We start from the raw sequence: 21,768 nt of genomic DNA, 5'->3' as shown, positions 1-21,768 counted from the left end.
TGGACTCGCAGTGGTTATAGTCATAATTATTTTTACTATTACAATGGTTTATTTAGACAATAAATCGCGGACGCAGGCTCGTCTTGGGCATTTTTTGGGCCTCGAACTGAGTGGTTCTGTAAAGATTAAGTTGGTTGGAAGATAAATCTGCTTTAAACTATATTACGAACTTGTTACAAGTGTTATTGGCATCCCTGCCATTTAGTGAGAATAAGTTAAGTTGGCAATGACCAACATTAATGTACTGTGTATTTAGGTACTTGTAGAATGTTACACATGTTTAGTTATTAAAGTTATAATTACAACAAGCCTCTTTCTTTTAACAAATGAAACATGGTGTCAGTGTGGGATTAATAATAATGGATTATTAGGAAAACGATCAGCCACCTAAACAAATACAACAGATGGATGTATCGTAAGTGCAAGTTCCCAAATTGAGGTTAGGATAACCACGTGCAAATTCAAATACTGCAAATTCACAAAAATCCAAGTCATCCGAAGAAAGTAACAATAAATACTGACATGGCACAAGAAATGGGAATGTTTCGAAGGCCCCCAGAGTTGGATTTTTCAACAAACGTATCGTTCAAATGGGATTTATGGAAACAACAATTTGAACTTTTCCTAATGGCTATTTCGAAAGAGGACGAGACAGAAAAAAGGAAAATAGCGATCTTTCTCAACGTAGTAGGGGAAGAAGGAGTAAAAATTTACAATTCCTATAAATTAGGTGAGCAAGCAGACTTAACTCTCGCAATTGTTTTAAATAAGTTCGGAGACCATTGCAAACCGAGAAGAAACGTGATCTACGAGAGGTACTGTTTCCTGAAAATAAGACAAAAGGAAGGACAGAGCTTTGATGCCTACGTAACTGAATTAAAAAATGCAGCGATGAAATGTGAGTATGGCGACCAACAAGACTCAATAATTAGAGATCAAATTATATTTAACGTAAGAGAAACACGGCTACAGGAACAACTAATTAACGAAAAAGATATTACGTTAGAGAAAACACTAGAAAAGTGCAGAAGTGCCGAAATAAGTAAATTCCAAATCAACGAGTTTTCCAAGGGAAATCAGCATCCAATGGCAAATGTGTCAGCGATCAACAAGAAAAAACAACCAATGAAACAGATGAAAACTGGGAAACCAACTACGAAAATAATAAATAACTGCAGAAATTGTGGACAAGTAAGTCACCCAGTAAACAAATGTCCAGCGTTCAATCAAAAATGTAGGAAATGTAAGAAACCAAACCACTTCGCAAAAGTATGCAGAAGCAAAACCAACAGCAATCATAGCGTCCACGAAATAGAAGATGAAGAGGTTAATATGAGCAGTTTGCAAGTTCTAAATATTAATATTGATGGTATCACTGCGGAAGAAAACACTTGGTACGAAGAAGTGGAAATTCAAGGTCAAAAATTAAATTGCAAAATTGATACTGGTGCTCAAGTATCAGTACTTCCGTATAATGACTTCAAATCACTGAACACGAAGAAGAAATTGCAGCCTACAAATGTCACACTAGTAGCGTATGGAAATAAAAACTTCAAAATTAATCCAGTTGGACAAGTGACACTGAAACTGAAAGTTGGAAATCAAATAGCAGAAGTTAATTTCGTCGTCGTTAACCCTAGTTCTGGTGCTATTCTTGGGTTACAAGATTGTCTAAAATTGCAATTAATTTCCAGATCAACCAAAGTAAATGAGCCACAGAAGTACATTCACGAGTTAACAATGGAAATGGTTACTGAAAAATACAAATCAATCTTCAATGGCATTGGAAAAATTCCAGGAACACATCACATCACTGTAAGCTCAGAAGTCAAGCCAGTAATTAATCCACCAAGACTGGTCCCTTTAAGTCTACATACAAGATTGAAAACAACTTTGGAAAAATTCAGCAAAGAAGGAATCGTCAGCAAAGTCAGCAAACCAACGAAATGGGTGAATAATTTGGTAATCATCGAGAAACCAAATGGTGAACTACGCCTGTGCCTTGATCCAAAAGATCTGAACACTGCAATTCAGAGGGAAATATATCAAATTCAAACACCGGAAACCATCATTGCACAACTAAGCAACAAAGAATATTTTTCCGTCTTCGACATGTGTCAAGGGTTTTGGCAAATTGTTTTGGATGAAGAAAGCTCCGAGTTATGTACGTTCAATACACCTTTTGGTCGATATAAATTCAATCGTCTTCCATTTGGTCTAAAATCCAGTCCAGAGGTATTCCAAAAGAAAAATGAAGAAATGTTTGGAGATATCCCAGGAGTACACGTGTACTTTGATGACATTATAATCTCAGGTGAAGATGAAAGAGCGCATGATCGTAATTTGCAATTGTTTTTAAATAGAGCAGCTCAAAACAATGTTAAATTAAATTCAACCAAAGTTCAATTTAAAGTAAAAACTATTCGTTATTGTGGTCACATTATTAGTAAAAATAGTGTAGCAATGGATTCAAAATTCACTAAAGCAATTACTGAACTTCAAATTCCTAAAGACAAAAAACATTTGTTAAAATTTCTTGGTATGCTTAAGTATTTAAGTAAATTCATACCGAATATGTCCCAAATTTCAGCTCCATTGCGTGAATTAACTAAAGAAAATACACCATTTCAATGGGATGAAATTCACACAGAAAGTTTCAATAAACTAAAAGCTATTATAGCCAAACCACCAACATTAGGTATATTTACTAGTAATCAACAACTAAAAATACAAACTGATGCCTCAAAAGATGGAGTAGGTGCAGTTTTATTGTCCAATAATCAGCCCATAGCATTTGCATCTGCAGCTTTAAGTTCTAACAAACAAAATTGGGCACAAATTGAAAAGGAAATGTATGCTATTGAATTTGCTTGTAAAAAATTTCATTATTATACCTATGGTAGACATGTTATTGTTAATTCTGATCACAAACCATTAGAGTCAATTTTCAAAAAAGGAATAAACCAAATTTCTGCTAGGCTACAACGCATGCGATTACAATTGCTCAAATACGAAATAACTGTTGAATATTTGCAGGGTTCACAAATGTTTGTTGCAGATTATTTATCCAGATCGTTTTTAAATGAGATAGAACCTGATAGTGTAGATTTTACAGTTCACACACTACAAAAGGAAATTGTAATTTCAGATGAAAAGCAGAACCAAATTAAAGAAGAAACAAAAAATGATCAAGATCTAAAACAAATTTTACATTTTTATGAACATGGTTGGCCTAATAATGTTAAACAATATTCAAAGGTAGTTAAACATTTTTGGAAAATTAAACATGACATTACAGTTAATAATGGTATTATATATTTTAATGAACGAATTGTAGTTCCTCAATCGTTACAAAGTTATATGTTAAAAATTTTACACGAAACCCATCTAGGTATAGAAAAAACCAAAGCTAGAGCTAGAGAAGTATTGTATTGGTTAGGCATGTGTAAAGACATATATGAATATATATCAGGCTGTGAAATGTGTGAGAAATTTAATAGAAATCCGCAAAAGGAACCTCTTATGTCGTATGAATGTCCAACGCGACCATGGTTTCGAATTTCAGCTGATATAGCTTATTATGCTGGTAATGAGTATCTTGTTGTGATTGACTCATATAGTAAATGGATTGAATTGAAAAAGTTGAAATATAAAGATTCTCACGAGTTAATCAAGCATTTTAAAGAAATTTTTTCACGACAAGGTATTCCTGAAGTCCTTATTGCAGATAATATGCCATTTAACAGCTTTAATTTCAGAAATTTCGCGAATCAGTGGAATTTTAAAGTCATTACTACTAGCCCAAATTATCCGCAATCTAACGGACTAGCTGAGAAAGGTGTAGGAATAGTAAAAAATTTGTTTCGAAAAAATACTGATATAGACTTAGCACTGTTAGAGTATAGGACAACACCAATTGTAAATTTAGGATTTTCACCAAGTCAGTTACTAAATAATAGACGTTTAAGATCAAAATTACCTGTCAATAACAAATTATTAAATACTGAAAATATAAACCCGAAATATGTACATGATAAATTAAAATCTAGTCAGATAAATCAAAAAAAGTACTATAATAGAAGTGCAAAAACATTGTCTTCATTTGAACCGGGTCAAAATGTGTATGTAAAGAATCATAACAATTGGGAAAAGGGAAAAGTAGAAGATAAGTACGACACACCGCGGTCTTATATTGTAAAAACTGAGCAAGGTCAAGTGTTTAGGAGAAATAGACGTCACCTTCGTGAATCGAAAAAGGAGTTTGTTCCGCGTGGTAATGTTGTCGATCCAATTTCTGATTCTGAAAATGAGACATGTACCCCTAGTATGAATAATTCGACCCCTTTTAAAACTGTGTCATCCCCAACAAAAATTAATAATGATGTAAATGTATGTTCAGGTAAGGAACCTGTAAGTCGACCTCACAGAAATAGAAATATGCCATCCAAATACAATGATTATGAAGTGTACGGTGTTCCTTCAACCTTAAAATAGTTTTGTAAACTTAGTGAGGGGGGTGTTACAAGTGTTATTGGCATCCCTGCCATTTAGTGAGAATAAGTTAAGTTGGCAATGACCAACATTAATGTACTGTGTATTTAGGTACTTGTAGAATGTTACACATGTTTAGTTATTAAAGTTATAATTACAACAAGCCTCTTTCTTTTAATAAATGAAACAGAACTACTGCTTTATCTGGTGTTTAATATTACGATATAAATGTTTTTAACTTGTAAATCCAATAAGACCTCCCGTTGAACACATTTTTCAACGAACTGTTATTTAATAATTTTTTGAGATGTCATCGTTCTTACCAAAAATTTTGCACATGATGTTCGATTTTTTTTTATACATATAAATAACAAATAAATAAAAACAGGAATGGATTATTAAACCGTATAGGTACAGGAACATATTATGTTTCCTGTTGCGAATTAATTTTCTTGATAAAATTTTGAGACGATGTGGCCAACTTTTTAGTGGGGACAAACCATAAGTAATAAATAAAAACGACCAAGTACTTGTAAATAACACTGATTTGCCATGAAGAATATATTGCACACTTAAAAATTTATAAATATTTTCGTTTGCAACACGTACCTAATTTAAATCAGTAGGTAGTAAATTTCCGCTTTTTGCGCTTAACTGTTATTTGTCGTGAGATGAAGCGTCTCATTTCTGTTTCACATACTTCCCTATTCTGAAACAGTTTTTTATTATTATTTCTTTTTTAATAATAAATTCTGTGTTATTTATAAATCGTTTATTAATATCCAGCCCACACAAAAAATACAATGTAACTTGAATAATATACATACATTTCTATGATGAAGTCATTCAAAAGGACACAAAAACAGATTTACTTTGTTACTTCGTTGTGATTAACCGTTTCAGGAATTTCCAAAGACGAATCTAAAAAGTTCCTCTGTTGTTGAAAATACGGATTTCGCGATTTAGCAAGCCACAATTCCAAGCGCAGACTGGGATCCATAGCCAGCGAGTCGGAATTTCTTTTTTTCAAGTAATTGAAACAACAAGTCCTGAAGTGCCTCGTTCCGCAAGCCGACTGGCATTCTGAACCGCACGAAGTGCACGATTGCACTTCACCCCAGACGACTCCTGCTGTAATTGAAAACAAAAATTATTTTTAAATTCGAAAAAATTCATCGGACATACCTATCACAATCAATACCACAACCAAATTCTTATTCATGATGCCTGAAGAGCTGGAACTGCGGGAGAATATTCCAGGCTCCATTTTATATTAGAGCCGTCACCCTACATTTTACGGCTTAGCGGGAGGGGATGATTTTATAAAATTTATCTTATCAGAAATGCGTGAAACACCTACTTGCTAAGCCAATCACAGCATCAATTGACTTTCAAAGGAAAAAGTTTTCTTTTTAGATTACTTTATTGATTTAATCAAAGCGGGTTTCAAGTAAAAAGCAAAATCTTCACAAATTATCATATTGGCTTAAATAAGACCGAAACAAATCAATCAATAGCGATTTTTATAATTTCCTTTTAGGACGGTGGAAAGATTTATTAGTTAGATAACAGTGACTATTATATGAATGGATATAAATAATAAACTGTGTTTGCAAAATCTCCCCCACGTTGTAAACGGTGCGTGGGAAGGATGTTTTATAAAATAATCAGAATACAATTGTAACAAAAGTTTATTGAAAAAAGTATAGCAACTGTAGTCAGTTCTTCTTCTTTTTCTTTTTACTAAAACCTTCAAAGTCCATACTCAGTAAAGGATTGCTTTTCCTGGCCTGTACAAACTGACTTAAACATATGTGATTCTAGTTGAGATGCTTACCTGAAATCGACTCGCGGAACTTTGTGCTGACCTAAAATCGTGTTTCCTTTTGTTTCTTTTGGTTAATCCTCCCATTCCTTTTAGTGTTGGTGGAACGATGTATTCGGGGACGTCTGAAAGATGTTGTTGCACTCTTACTGTGTGTAGGGCCTTATCATGCCTCAAAACTTGTAGATCTGTGGGGTTATCTTCAAAATAACTCTAAAAACGCCATATAAATTCATGGACTTGATTGATTTTCAGACAGTACTTTGAGTTTTTGGCAATTGAAAATTTCCTGTTTGATTTCCTTTAGTCTAGCTTCACGTACCGCTATCTTGGTAACAGCTCTCCATGCATCTTTTGCCCTGTATTTAAAAGCCTCAACTTCTTCCAATTTAAAGTGGTTTGCTCTACAATTATTGAAATACCAGTGTCAAAATTATTTAGTTGTACACGAAAAAATGAATTTTGATCATATGTCTTTATTTTCTCATGCTAATAAATCTAGGAATAAAAACACAAATTACTTACTTGAATATTGAATCATTGTCTCCAGTTTTTAAACGATTTTCAACTTTTTCTAACAAGGGTTTTTCTTTAATGCTGACAAAAGATAAAACACTACCCTATAAAAATGAATCAAAATGACTAGATATAAATTGCATTAGACTATAAATACAAACATGGTTGTTGCCTCTGGCTGTCCTTCCAGCTCTGTGTATGTAAGATTGTGCATCTAGTGGAAAATCAAAATTGATAACGTTTGCCACATGTTGAAAATCTATGCCTCTGGACACCCCACTTTCTTTGTCTTTCTTCCGTTTAGATTTTTTCGCCTCTGTATTATCTTTTTCTCCGTAATTTCCTGGTTCTTCTAATGCCTTCTCATCAGAAGCCACTATAATATCATATATACCTTGATTAAACTGAGTGACTGAGTGACACCTAATTTTAGCCGGAAGTTCAGAATTTAGTACACATGTTGGAATTCCAAACTGTTCTAAATAAAGTTTAATTCTAAAAAAAAAACAAGTGTCAATATATTAATTTCCGAATGAAGCGCCACACGAACTTGTAACACTTGTCCACAGTATTAACAAATATGATTGTTTTCCCCCGAATTAAATGTAATTTTAAAAGTGCGTAAATTATAGTCGCCTTATCCATTTCCTCAGCCATCAAATGATAGTGCGTAAGCTGACTTTCAGGTGCAATTTCCGGTTCTTCAAGTTTTAGAGTTACAGGATTATGAAGAACCAAACTCTTTAAACTCTTAACATCTTCACTCAAAGTAGCTGACGCCAGAATAGCTTGATAAATATTCGGCAACGACCTATAACACAAAATCCACACTATCACATAAACTCACCTCACAAGCTTACCCCATGAGTTCTTTCACTTCATTTTCATAGCCAAAAGAAAAAACCAAGTCTGCTTCATCAATCACCAGCAACTCTAGCGACTTTTTCAAATCCAAATACCCCGCTTTAACGTGTTTCAAAACTCTCGTAGGTGTACCAACAACAATATCTGGTCTTTCCACCAATAACGGTTTTTGGACACTCAAATCAACCTGAGGTGCCACATCTACACATCGCACCTCTTGTGAACACTTTATAGTCAAATCTTTAATGACGCCGCAGATTTGATGACACAATTCTTTACTGGGGGCGAGAATCAGAGCTTTAATTTCCTGATGGCGGGCGGTCTGTTTTATGTTTAGGATCTTCTGAATTACAGGAATCGCAAAGGCGGCTGTTTTACCGGAACCAGTACGGGCTCGAACGAGCACGTCTTTCCCTTCTAGTAGGAGCGGAATGGCACGTTCTTGAATTAAAGTAGGGTTTTGCCAGCCCAGTTTTGCTATTGCCTGAAGTTTCGGAAAATGTTTAAACTTGTATACGTTATATGTCAAATATTACCTTCAAAATACGATCATCTAATTCCATTTCGTGGAAGTTTCGCGGTTTTTCTTCATTCTGTTCCGTCATTGTGTTAAATTAACGTCGAGCTTCTTTTAAACAAAAACAATAGTGAGGTTATTCAGCACGTGTGATTGACAGACAGTTATTGAGGTTATGTAAATTTGTCAGATGTCAAATATATTACACAGATTGGTGTCAATATTCAGTTTAATAAGTTTTTGCTTAAAATAATCAGAAGAATCCTTGTCACAATTAAATTTTTTTTTAAACGATTTAAGAATAAAAATCACTGTATTTTATTTAAAAACAACATTACATAATGACTATAAAAATATCTAGACAATCCACAAAGTTGATTACTGTAGAATTGGTTGCCTATACGAATACTTTTTTATTCATAGTTTTCCTTATACAGACTTTTTATTAATAAAATATTTTTAATAAAAGTGTTTTCTTAACTTCTGTAAATGAAAGGGGCACATTTATACTATCAGCTGGCGTTAAAGATTTTTCAATCAGACCAGTGGTACTCATTAAAGGGGATAAAATATGGCTGTTTATAAATTATGTACGTACGTAATATTTGTTATACAATCTCAATTCATGAAAATAATAAACTAGCGAAAACAGATTAAACTGAAAATAAGTCATTTTCTGTTTATTATTGTTTCTGATAGTGATAGCTTTGTTTAAACACGTAAATATCAAATTTCAGCATGGTATTGTGGAAATGACTAACACCAGGTAGGGTTTCTCTATAGTTTATTTACAAACGGATATCTTACACGTGGAACAGGAGACGGTACCCATCTTCTTCGTTTCGATGTCGGCGGCAGAAGAGAGTACTTGCCGTACTCGCGCCTCCTTGTGTCCCCAGTTGGTCTCTGCGTCGGCGCCAGGCTAACCAATCATGAGTGGTGTTCGGTGAGCATATTGAGTTGCCTACTCGTAGGCGAGAGGAAGTAGTACGTGTGCGTTGTGTTGCCTACATTAACATCACAGCAACGCCACATACCCCCCCCCAAGTAACGGGTGACAGCTGTCAAAACGGCTGTCAGTTGTCATTCTCTGAAACGTGCGGGGAGCGTTGACCTGCGGCCTGACCTGGTGGTTTGAGTAACTTCCTGTGTTCGTACTGGGGATGGAGCCGGTGGTGGTTCTGGTTCTTGGAGAATAAAAGCGGGTTTTACTCTGTCGATATTCACTGTTGTTTCCCTACCGCCTACATTGACCTTTATTGTCTTAGCAGTACGAGACAGAACAAGGTGTGGACCGGTGTAGGGCTGTTGGAGCGGTCTTCGCACGGTGTCGTCTCTTAGGAAAACATGGCTACATTTACTGAGCTCTGTGTGGACGAAGGTGCTTTGCCTAATGTGGTGCGACGCTGGAGTTGGGCGAAGTTTCCTCATGTGGTCCCGTAGTTTTTCTACAAAGGTAGTGGGTTCTACGGATCTGTCGATATTGCTGAAAAAGAATTCGCCTGGGACTTTCAGTTGCGTTCCGTAGGTCAGCTCTGCTGGTGAGTGACCGATGTCTTCTTTGATGGCTGTACGTAACCCTAATAATACTGTAGGTAGAACGTCTAGCCAACTTTCTGCTTCATGGCACATGATGGCTGCCTTCATGGTTCGATGCCATCTCTCGATAAGGCCGTTGCTCTGGGGCCTATATGGCGTCGTCCGAGAGCGCTGAATGCCCAAAATTTTCGCCAAGGCATTCATGGTGGATGCTTCAAATTGTCGCCCTTGGTCGGTTGTAATTTGTCTTGGGCAACCGAATCTTGAAATCCATGTTTCGTAGAATGTCTTGGCGACTGTCTCTGCGGTCATGTCGGTCATGGGTGCGATCTCTGGCCACCTGGTGAAACGGTCAGACATAGTGAGGCAATACCTGTAGCTTTGAGAGGGAGGTAGCGGACCTACTATATCGATGTGCACATGTTGGAACCGTTCTGTGACGTCATCGAAATGCTGTAATGGGGCTTTGGTGTGTCGGCCAACTTTGGATCGCTGGCAAGGGATGCAGCTTCGTGCCCACTTCATTATGTGACTCTCCATAAATGGCCACACAAATCGCTTCTTGATGAGCTTACTGGTCGCTCGGCCGCTGGGGTGTGAGAGGTTGTGAAATCCTTCAAAAATTACTTTTCTCGAATCTTGTGGAACGTATGGTCTAACCACCCCCGTTGACGTGTCACACCAGATAGCTTTCTGGCCGGCCTGTGGGGTGAGTTTTTCTAACCGCAGGCTTGTTGTATCAGAGTTTAAAAGTGCTGTTAGTTCGGCGTCTTTTTCTTGTTCCTTGGCTAAGTCGTCGGTGTCAATGAACGTAGGAGTTGTGATTTCATTGACCCTTGAAAGTGTGTCTGCAACTGTGTTTTGTTCTCCTGAAATGTGGATAATGTTGGTGGAAAACTGGCCGATGAAATCTAGCTGCCTGACTTGTCTTGGGGATGCTTTGCCTGCTTTCTGCTGAAACGCGTAGATGAGGGGTTTGTGGTCGGTGAGTATGCAAAAGTCTCTGCCTTCCACCATGTGCCTGAAGAATTTTATGGTTTCGTAAACTGCAAGCAGCTCACGATCGTATGCGCTGTAGTTGCGCTGCTCCTTGCTAAGTTTTCTGGAGAAGAAACCTAAAGGTTGCCAGGTCCCATTGGAGTGCTGCTCTAGTACGCCCCCGATTGCGTAATCAGAAGCATCGGTGATAATTCTGAGCGGCAGATTTTCGGCGGGATGTGCCAGAAGCGCGGCGTTGGCTAACTCTGTCTTGCACGTTTCAAAAGCGGCTTCAGCTTCTTCTGTCCACTCGACTATTGTTTTGTCATTCTTCCGCGCGTTGTTCAGATATTGGTGAAGTGGTGTTTGGGTCTGGGCTGCGTGGGGAATGAAACGTCGGTAGAAGTTGATCATGCCAAGGAACCGTCGCAGATCTTGAACTGTCTTTGGTTTGGGGAATTCGCGGATTGCACTGACCGACGTCTCAAGTGGTTTGGTTCCACTCCCGGAAATCGTATGTCCTAAATATTTCACTTCGGCTTCACCAAACACGCACTTGGTCGGGTTAATCACTATGTGATGCTCCCGTAACCTAGAAAATAACATTTTTAGATGTTCGACGTGCTCTGCTTCATCTCGGGAGAACACTAAGATGTCGTCTATATACACGTAGCAGAAATCAAGGTCACTTATTAGAGAGTTCAGGTGTCTTTGGAAAGTCTGTGCGGCATTACGTAGTCCGAACGTCATAACTGTAAACTCGAAGAGCCCGAACGGAGTGCACACGGCTGTTTTAGGAACGTCTTCTTCAGCCACGGGAATTTGATGGTATGCGCGCACTAGGTCTATGGTGGAGAACACACTTTTACCTTCGAGTCTGTAGGTGAAGTCCTGTATATGAGGGATGGGGTAGCTGTCAGGCACTGTCACGTTGTTTAGGCGCCTATAGTCGCCACATGGACGCCATTCACCAGGGAGTTTCTTTGGGACAAGGTGAAGCGGACTAGCCCAAGGGCTCTTGGATGGTCGGCACCAGCCCTGTTCCATCATATATTGGAATTCGGCTTTCGCCACTCTCAACTTCTCGGGTGCAAGCCTGCGAGGAGCTTCTGCGACCGGGGGACCTCTGGTGATGATGTGGTGGAACACGTTGCCCCTGTGCTTCGTTCCAGGTGGCGGTGGGCGTGTAATTTCTGCGAAATCCGCTAGCAGTGCGTGATATGGCGTCGTCTTGGCCACTGTCGTGATCTGAGGCGACTTGCATATAGCCAGGGTTCCGCGAGTTGATAAGAGGGTGGCTGCGTCTACGAGGCGTCGGTTGCGGAGATCAGGTAGGAGGTTGTGATGCCTCAGGAAGTCTGCTCCGATGATGGGTTTGCCTACGTCTGCCACTATAAATACCCACTTGAACGGACGTTTCAGCTTGAGATCAAGGAACATTAGCTTTTGGCCGTATGTTCTGATCGCGCTGTCGTTGGCCGCGAAGAGCGTTGTCTCAGCTGGGCTGAGATGTTGTCTGCCTGAGAACAATCTCTTGGGTAACACGGAAACTTCTGCCCCCGTGTCGATTAAATATCGGGTACCTGATTTTGGGTCGGTGATGAAGAGGCGTTGTGTTTGCGCTGCGTCGTGGACCACCTCAATCGTCGACGGCGCCTCTAGTTTAACGGCCTTTTGTAGTCACAGGGTTTGGCGCATCTTCTGGCGTTTGCTCCGAACCGATTGTGATAATAGCAGATATTATCGTCCTGCGGATTCGACCTTGACCTAAATTTGGCGCGATTCCAGTTTTCGCCTTGCCCATGGCGCCTTCTGTCGTCTGCGAGTTGGTTTACTGTGGTCGATAAAGTTACGAACTGCTTCTGCAGTGCCGTAATGGCGGCAGCCATTCCATCTTCTTGCGCCGATGTAACGGTTTGAGAGGCGTGCGCGGAGGTACCGCGATTTAGGGCACCAATATTTGCTGTGATGGCGCTGGTATGGTGGATTTCGGTCAATTTGTCCGCTATGGTCGCCATTTTGTCCAGCGTTTCTTTATCATTTGCGGCGAGGATCATCTGTAGTTGTGGGGGTAAACGCTGCAACCACAGAGTCTTGAGGACGTCACCGCTGATCCCCTTACCCGCTAGGGCTTCCATTTCTCTTAGTAGTTGTGACGGCTGCTTGTCCTCTAACTCTATTTCGTACATGAGCTTCCGTAGTCGTTTTTCGGGGGTGTCTGCATAGGCGGCGATCAATCTGGATTTTATGCTTTCGTACTTTGTCTCTTCTGTTGGGGGGTTGGCGACCAAATCGGCAACCGGCTGGAGCGTCGCGCAGTCTAAGGCGGTTACCACGGTCCAGTACTTGGTCTGGTCGGACCTGATTCTCGCGCAATTAAATTGGGCTTCGACTTGTGCAAACCAAAGCACCGGGTCTCGCTGCCAGAATGTCGGTAGCTTCAGATTTGAACCACTTCTTACCTCATCAAGGGCTTGTTTGTTGGAGATGGTAGCCAGTTGTGTCTGGAACTGGCAAATTATTTCTTGTTGTTCCTGCAGTTTCTTTTGCATTTCTTCCATGGTGCTAGCTCTTCCTATTTTCTTTCCGGGGTCACCAATGTGGAAATGACTAACACCAGGTAGGGTTTCTCTATAGTTTATTTACAAACGGATATCTTACACGTGGAACAGGAGACGGTACCCATCTTCTTCGTTTCGATGTCGGCGGCAGAAGAGAGTACTTGCCGTACTCGCGCCTCCTTGTGTCCCCAGTTGGTCTCTGCGTCGGCGCCAGGCTAACCAATCATGAGTGGTGTTCGGTGAGCATATTGAGTTGCCTACTCGTAGGCGAGAGGAAGTAGTACGTGTGCGTTGTGTTGCCTACATTAACATCACAGCAACGCCACAGTATAATAATGTTACTGTGTAGATGTTATTTTTGGATTTTTGTTGCCGGGATAAAATTATATAGGTATCTATTTTGAAAAGCTTCCAGTAATAATTATGGTGTTGCAATGATTTTGGCCTAAAATATTGTACCGTGTCTTAACATGTATGACATTCTCGAAAACGATTTTAGGTCAAGTCTGGTCAGGTTAGGTCAGGTCAGGTCAGGTCAGGTCAGGTCAGGTGAGGATTGGTCTGGTCTGGTCTGGTCTGGTCAGGTCAGGTGTGTCTTTAAAAAATCCCATTGAAACTAAAAATATTTTTTATAAATGTATAAAATTAGCGATAACTATACACACTACGAACAAATTTTAAAATCACTTATTAGAAATGCGACAAAATTAAATTTCAGAAATTTCACTTAAAACTTGATCTAAAATTACAGACAGAACTTTCCTCGTTCCCGAAGTACATTCTAATAAACAACTTCTTCGAAAGATAAAAAAAAATAACTTTTATTTATTTTTTGTTACAACCCCTACAAGTGAAAATAAAAATATGTGTAGACTGTTAAATAACGGGTAAAGAAGCATGCTATGCAGTGGCATAAATAACACCCCCACAGCCTCTAAGCCAAGGGAGTAGTCCGCACAGACACCGACAATGTCAAATATATTTTAAACAGACAACCAAAGGAAAAAATATATTATCAGTACCTACATGGACTTTGATTGCTGTTCGTTCGAAAGAATGCGACAATTAAGCAAACAGCGAGCTGACTTTCGCGTTGGTAACTCAACATTTTTACGACGTTTACCACTCGTTGGTGCTCTCACACCAGTATTAAATGTGAAGGTGCGAAAATCTGGATGTCTAGGGTAAAAAATCAAAGCTGATTCATAAACCACAAGTAGAGGGGTATATTATTTCATACATGCTTACTAAAAAATATTTGGAGGGACCTCATCGAATTGTTGCTAGAGATGATTAACCAAATTTTGGTTAGCGTTTCACCATATACATGATACTCTTAACATACTTGTAAAATTTGACAATAATCGACCAAAAAATTATCTGCTGAATTTGTTAAACATATAATCTTCGAGATTTTTAAATCCACATGGACGACAAACACTGAGACAGACGGAAACGGGAGACCTGTTTTTCGTAGTCTAGGGGTCATGAAACGTCGAAAAACATGAAAGTGATAAAATTAAATTTCCAACAAAAAATCTATTAAAATTAGCGACATTTTTATTTACAAAATCGGTCTAAAGTTGTTTAGAAAGAACTTCCCTTGCCTTTGAAAGATAATCTATTAAATAAGTAAAATTTTATTAAACAAATTATGAAAGAAATTTTATTTTTCTATGATAATCCATAGAAAAAACTGACGTTTTCAAGGATCCGGAATGTTTTTGCTACCGATGTTTATGTAGAAATTCAGAATCTAAGTTCCAAAACACACAAAGACACTAAAAAATTATTAGAAAAAAAACGTTGTTATATTTTCCTTACTACGTGTCTCATAAAACTTTCTAAGGAAGCCATAGTGTGATCTCCGAGATTACTTAAAATTTCATTGTAACTATTCGGTAGTTTCCAGTGGGCGAAAATGGCAACCTGCATTTGCGTATTCTACGACTTCTGAATTACACATTCGTCAAAATAACACCTTAATAATATTCGTTTTCACTCGAAAACCAAAAATATTTTGCGCACTAGTTATAAAAATAACAACTGTTTTAAATGTCACAAGCGGAACTTGCAGCATCGCCAGTATCCCGAAGCGGCTTTCTCGTTAACGTTATCGCTTCTACCGTGCTACCAGTAATAAGGACCATATCGATTTAATTCGGGTAATTCCCCCACGATCGCCTTTCCTGCGGTCACTCCTCGCTCCAATCCCGCCGCCGCCACCGTAAGCTCAGTTTGATCGTCCGCCGCCGCCTCCGGAATTACCTAGTGTGCAGCAGATCCACGTTTACTTTCGCCATGTCGAGCCGTCGGCGGCGGGGCGTGCGCAGGCAAGGCGCAGTCTGCAGCTCAGATAGAGGACCAGTTCTGGTCCGGGCGAATCCGGGAAATGCCCACCACGAAAGCGACGCTCCGAGCCGCCGCCGCCACTCACACAACGTCCACCACCAACACCAATAATTAAGTGATGCGTTAGTTAGTTAGGACAGTCGAGATCTGGACCTCTATTAATAGAGATGGACCGGAATAAATTCGACGGCGGCAGATGATAGAATAGTGCGGTTGCGGTAGAATGCGAGCATGTGTTGTCTTCCGGCCGAAGGAGAAGAGTAAGAGACATGGCGACGCCGTCGGACAGCCCCATCGAGGAGGTCGTGTTCGAGATAGAGCCGTCCAGGGTGCCGAAGCCGGTGCCCGTCGCCCTAGAGGACCTTTGCAGGCTCACCAAATTTACGAGGCAGGAGATTAGGATCATGTACAGGGGATTTAAAACGGTTAGTTCTGTTTTCGTGAATGGACGAGGGGTCGGTCATTCAACGGGGTTCTGTCTGTAGTTTTTGCGAAAATGGGGGTGAAGGCACTTGGAGTGTCATTTTGATTGCGTGTACTTTATCATAACGTGACGAACGCGAGAGACACGTTCGGCTCAGGAACTTTCCCGAAATTTTATTTCATCCTATACCCCCTTATTTTTACTTCCTGAGCATAAGCTAAGGAAGTATTGTAATCGAATTCATTGGACGGTTGGCTGCTTTTGTTTTCTTGACGTATCATGACCCTTAGAGTACGAAAAAATCGGACTCCCGCTTCTGCATGTCTATCTATCTGTCTGCCGTCTATTCGAATTTTTATTAGATAGATAATCTCCGAAATTACTGGACCTCTCTGAAATGTGCAAAATATTATGACTCTATAATTATGGTTTATCAATGCACTCATAGATTTTAGAATCACTTATAAGGGATGACTAAAAAAAAAATTAATAAATGCAGCAGTTTATAGTATTGATTAAAAATCAAGAACGACTATTTTCTCGAAAATTTGGGAATACGCTCCTGTTGTTATTATTATTACATTGCATCTATCCAAATTGTATATAAGGTTGATGACGTCATCAAAATTTTGTAATGGAAAAACTGACTTCTTTATTTTAACTTACAAGGCCTAATTAAAAATGGTCGAAGGTTATTTCGACAGAATTTCCCTCGCCCCTGAAGTACAACAAATTCAGATTTTTCGAAAAATTCTAAGATTCGATTTTACGAATTTTATTTTTTAATGATAACCCTTATAATTTGAAATAAAAATATGTATGCAATGTTAAAATAAAAGTAACGGGGGCGTGCAAGGCGTTTGTTTCAAGTGAGTTTTTCTGTGATGAATGATGACGTCATCAACATTTTTGCAGGGACACGTATATCAGTTTGGATAGATGCAGTGTAATACTAGTAATAATACTGTATTTCCAAATTTTCGGGAAAATGAAGTGAATTGTTGTTGATTTAATCATTAAAATAGATTGCCTCATTCAGTAATTTGTTTGACCCACCCTGAATAAATAATTCTAAAACTAGGAGAGCATTAATAAAACACGAATATAGAGCCGTAACATTTTGCATATTTGAGAGAAGATTTATTCGGCAAAATTTTGAGATGACGTCATCAATTTTTTGGGAGGAGATAAACGATTAAATTTTGATTAACGATTTACCATGATTACGATAAGCTTCAAATGTTTACGAGATTTCAAAGCATTCGGCTTTACAGTTTTAAAGTTAAATTACAAAATGTTGTTATACAATTTTTGATTTTTTTCCAAAAATATGGATTGGAAGAAAACTCAATACGAATTCATACATCACAAGTTCAAAAATATAATTTTATAGAATCGTCAAAATTGTAAAGTCGGAAAACTGATATCGAAAAAATCGAAAAATTGCAAAACAAATAAGTGAAACAGTTTTAAAATCTAACAACTGATAAAAGGAAGAATTCTAAAATCGTAAAACATGAAACATTTTAAAAATTATAATTATTATTACATATTTAAATGAACTAGAAACATTGGGTCAAAAATTGAAGAAACAAAAAATTGAAAAATCGAGAAACTGAAACATGAAACATTGAAAAAAAGAAAAATTAAAAAATCCAAAAGTTGAAAAACCGAAAAATTGAACACATGAAAAACTGAAAAATCCAAAAATTGAAAACTCCACGAATTTTAAATCGGAACCTGGCTAAACCTAAAAATTGAGGAAACAAAAAAATGAAAAATTGAAATATTGTCAATTGGAAAATTGAAGAAACGAAAAACTGAAAAAATTAGAATTGAAAAAACAAGAAATTAAAATGGAAACAGTGAAAAATCGAATAATTGAAAAAAAAAAAAACTGATACGAAAAATTGCAAATCGAAAAATTGAAGTGGAAAATTGAAAAATCGAAAAATTGAAAATTTGAAAACTTAAACCCGTGAAATTGCAAATCGGGAGATTGAAGAAACGAAAAACTGAATAAATTGAAACTGAAAAACCAAAAAATGATAAAATCGGAACACTGTAAAAATAAAGGAAACAAAAAACCAGAACGAAAATTGCAAAGCGAAAATTTGTAGAAATGAAAAATTAAAGAATCGAAAAATTGAAAAATAAAGAATTGAAAATTCGAGAAAGCCTAAATCGAAACATTGCAAAATCTAAACACTGAAAAATTCGAAAACTAAAAAACAGTAAAAGAGGAAACAAACAAAATGAAAACTTCAACTCAAAAAACTGCGGGAGTGTTTAGAGAAATGGTCAGAAAATAAAAATCGCAAAAAATGTTTATAATAATTTTTCAAAGAAGCGGGATTTATTAGCCTGTACTTCAGGGGGGGGGGGGGGGGAAGTTCTGTCGAAATAACGTTCGACCAATTTTTTTAAATATAATGTTTCCTTTCCGAGCGATATTTACGTGAAACAGAATACGAAAATTCACGTTTCCAACCTTTGGCTTTTATCTTTTTCTGATTTAACTAGTATCAAATAATATAAGCCATATTCACGTTTAGAATAAAACACTAAAAGGCTCGTTATCCCAGAAGGCCCCCGCACAGTGCCAAATTACCGAAGCCGGAGATTAGAATCATGTACATTCGAAACAGTCAATTCTGTTTTCATGGCGCGGAAATCGCTCATTTTTCACTTTTTGTGAATGACTTGTAGGTTCGCTTGCCTGAAATAATAGTTGAATTGGCTCAAAGGGCGTGAAACGAAGTTATTAAATTAGGCGTGTTATTTATCCAACGGCACTAATTCACAAACGGGGCGCGAGGGTGTTATTTAAATAATTAACACCTACGGGAAGTATTATCACATGCGTCACACGGCAATTTTAAAAATGTCGCTGTTCGCGGAGGAAATTACGGCAATTTTTTTATCGTCATAATACTGTATGCCTATTATGGTAGCGGACATTTGTGAATATTGTAATAATTCGTTTCTGATCTACAAGTTGATTTTTCCTAAAGGTTGCTCAACTTTATCAATAAATGTGAGGGTGTGAAAGAACCGTCCTATGTTTCTATTTAATTATGTTTTTGACAGAAAATAAAGAAAATAAAATAAGAATGAAAAATGTTAAAATAGTGAAAAGTCAAAAATATGCTTGTTACGTCAAAAACCTCCAAAATAGTCATCAGGTAAGTCAAAATAGTAAAAATATAAAAAATAAACAGTATGCCAAAAATAAAAAAAATCTATTCCACAAATCCTGAAAATTTTAAAAATCTAAAAGTTACACAGATTTCGGAGGAGTTTGTTATGTGTCTTGTAAAATTATTAAAATATCACACTTTGCTTTGAATTGAAAATTTGCTGAATCAATTCTACTTAAAATGTAGAAAATTATATGCCCGTACAAGTGTGATTCATTAGTCCACCCATACTTTTTAGGACTGTTTATTCAGGACGCGTGAAAAATGAATGAATGAATTAATTACTTTTATTGATTAAATTAAAAATAGTTGTTCTAATTTTCCCCAAACTCTGGGAACATAGTTGTCGTTTATTTTATTTAAAGTAATGTATAGACATTATCGTAAGAAATAAAATTTGCAAAATCAAGTTCTGTGGTTATATATAAGTACATATACATCAATTGTGTATAAAAAAAATCTCGTGTTCCGATTCACCTCATATCGTTAAGGACTTCGATATTTCAGGACCAATACCAATTTTTGTTTCGGTTTAATTTCACGTTGCTGCAATAACGGCAGCCGTAGGCTCGATTCGAGCTTTTCTGTCCACATTTTGTTAATTTTCCTGAAAATATATTATTTATTTACCCAGAATTGTAATCGATGAATGACTGAAAAAATAATCCAAGTCCTACTTTCTGTGCCATTTCTACTAGCTCTCTTCGACCCTCCGAGCTCAATTCCCAACTGAATATTTTTAAGTCGTAAAGAAAACGCATGTTTATTTTATCTTATTTTAAGCACACTTACGATTTTAAAACTGTCGTGCATTCTGCCGTTAACGAACCATTATTATCAATCATATCTCGACGTGTTTCGATTCGCCACACACTTTCTCAACGCGTCTAAAAATAAAATCCACAATGAAGGAATCACGAGATTTAAAATTTAATGTGGCTATTTATTGATGAGAGGAGTACCTCGTTCATTAATATGCAACGCCACCTAAGCGCTCTACCCTCCCATTTCATAAAAAATGCAGACACGGGGTGGCACCTGTTTGTTTCTGAATTTTTTCTCGGCCAATCATTCATACCAACGTCCTCTGCGACGTTCCAAATTTAGATTAATTAGTAAGGGGGTTATTTCGGTAGTATTTCTTTCATTCACTATCCGTTTTAATAATTAAGCAGTCCAGAACTATGTAAATTTTCATTAGGGAAAGATAAATAAAACGAATGGGGTTGTTATTGCGTAATCGTGGGGTTTATTTCTTTACTTCAATTTCTCTTGGAAAACCACAAAGAGGATTCAACAACTAGATTGGTGAGCGAATCCCTGAGGGGTGAGTTGGTTGCCGCTCTACTCTGCTTCTAGGATTTTGGGAATTTTTCGTAAAGATATTAAAGTATAAGACTGAAAACGTTTAGTATAACAGTATTTTTTCTTAAACCGATATCGTTCAGTGCAAGTTTTATATTTAATAAAGTTTATGAATTAATACACAAAAATATTGGCTTTTCAAGAAGTAGGGCTAGTGCTGACGATGACAAAGCAGATTTTGCTCCGTTCTCAAAGATTTAGTATTTTTATTTTTATTTCCCTAGTTGCTTTCATGTTTTCTCGATGGGTCATGATCCCTAGAGTATTGCGAATATCATGTAGATGGTAAAATGCTAACCAAACTTTGTCTAATCATCCCCACCAATAATGTGATGACGTCACCTCAAAATTGTACATAGGAAATGTGTAACATAACAGTCCTACACGTGTTGTGGTAAGGTAAGAGCTATGATAAAAAAAAATCGTAAAATTAAATCTTATAATCGACATTTTTTTTTATAAAGTGACGTAAGTGATTCATTTAGAGGGAAGACATAATTAACTGTCTGTCAACCTGTAACCGAGAACAAAACTTTAACCAGAAAATTTAGAAATATGAGAGTAAGTTCCAGCTCGAAATTGGAAGTTTTATAATGCAAACAAACAAGTTGAAAGTTTCAAACTTTGGTAATTCCAGAGATAAGACTTGATTCCCGTTTGACCCAATTGCCATTGGATGAGGTTGTCGCACGACCGGAGTCTTCAGGATTGCACAACCAGAAAATGATTTCCGTTTTACAAAAACTCGCGGCAAAAATACACAAATTTTGCGAACCTGTACAAATATTTAAAATTACCCTTGTGCAGCATACCGAAATTTAATTTAATTTAAAGTCCGCACATCAAAAGTGCTAAAATTAGATTAAAAGTGTATTCGTATGCACCACACCTCGCAGTAATGCGCTAAAATATTAAAATGTATCACGCATTTTCTAAATATAAACAGCGAACTTTATTAGCGGTCATATTTTCGTTAAGTGGACTATTTAAAATTTTCTTTTAAACATCCTGGCCGAATTAAAGTCGTGTGTATAATAAATATGAAACCCGCGAATTTATGACCTGTAGCACAAAAAGGCGTTTCGAAAAAACCTCTGTTTATTTAATGTCAAAAATATTAAATTCGATTCTCGTCG

The 21,768-nt window shown here is 37.4% G+C and overlaps 4 protein-coding genes across 5 annotated transcripts in view; 2 read left to right on the top strand and 2 right to left on the bottom strand.

The window, feature by feature from the left end:
* The first annotated feature begins 148 nt into the window (after nucleotides 1-148).
* LOC135128747 (uncharacterized protein K02A2.6-like) lies at nucleotides 149-3,917 on the top strand. Its single transcript, XM_064055807.1, has 2 exons — nucleotides 149-3,703; nucleotides 3,759-3,917. Exons 1-2 carry the CDS (start codon nucleotides 523-525, stop codon nucleotides 3,827-3,829), a joined length of 3,252 nt encoding a protein of 1,083 aa, XP_063911877.1. The 5' UTR covers nucleotides 149-522; the 3' UTR covers nucleotides 3,830-3,917.
* A 1,324-nt stretch (nucleotides 3,918-5,241) lies between these two features.
* On the bottom strand, nucleotides 5,242-6,066 carry LOC135128757 (trissin). Its single transcript, XM_064055820.1, has 2 exons — nucleotides 5,677-6,066; nucleotides 5,242-5,622 (listed from the first exon to the last, which is right to left on the bottom strand). The coding sequence occupies exons 1-2, from the start codon at nucleotides 5,756-5,758 to the stop codon at nucleotides 5,360-5,362; spliced, it is 345 nt and encodes a 114-aa protein (XP_063911890.1). The 5' UTR covers nucleotides 5,759-6,066; the 3' UTR covers nucleotides 5,242-5,359.
* A 98-nt stretch (nucleotides 6,067-6,164) lies between these two features.
* Nucleotides 6,165-15,651, bottom strand: LOC135128748 (probable ATP-dependent RNA helicase DDX56). 2 transcript variants are annotated; one of them, XM_064055809.1, is made up of 9 exons: nucleotides 15,560-15,651; nucleotides 8,233-8,324; nucleotides 7,693-8,180; nucleotides 7,383-7,643; nucleotides 6,994-7,327; nucleotides 6,842-6,936; nucleotides 6,579-6,720; nucleotides 6,329-6,529; nucleotides 6,165-6,281 (listed from the first exon to the last, which is right to left on the bottom strand). In XM_064055809.1, the coding sequence occupies exons 2-9, from the start codon at nucleotides 8,299-8,301 to the stop codon at nucleotides 6,210-6,212; spliced, it is 1,662 nt and encodes a 553-aa protein (XP_063911879.1). In that variant the 5' UTR covers nucleotides 8,302-8,324; nucleotides 15,560-15,651; the 3' UTR covers nucleotides 6,165-6,209. The 2 variants fall into 2 exon arrangements, with proteins under 2 accessions (XP_063911879.1, XP_063911878.1); XM_064055808.1 differs by lacking the exon at nucleotides 15,560-15,651 and having other exon boundaries at nucleotides 8,233-8,403.
* A 121-nt stretch (nucleotides 15,652-15,772) lies between these two features.
* LOC135128756 (Kv channel-interacting protein 1) overlaps nucleotides 15,773-21,768 on the top strand; it is a 30,953-nt gene continuing 24,957 nt past the window's right edge. The window contains exon 1 of the mRNA XM_064055819.1: nucleotides 15,773-16,068. Coding sequence (XP_063911889.1) covers nucleotides 15,913-16,068 — 156 coding nt within the window. The 5' untranslated portion in view covers nucleotides 15,773-15,912. The remainder of the gene's footprint in view (nucleotides 16,069-21,768) is intronic.

The sequence above is a fragment of the Zophobas morio genome, unplaced genomic scaffold (genome assembly GCF_036711695.1).
Source record: "Zophobas morio isolate AGI-343-1 ecotype UQ-CSIRO unplaced genomic scaffold, CSIRO_AGI_Zmor_V1 ptg000014l, whole genome shotgun sequence".
Classification (NCBI taxonomy): Eukaryota; Metazoa; Arthropoda; class Insecta; order Coleoptera; family Tenebrionidae; genus Zophobas; species Zophobas morio.
Note: the sequence above shows the minus strand (reverse complement) of the source record. Positions and strands in the feature narration are given on the sequence as shown.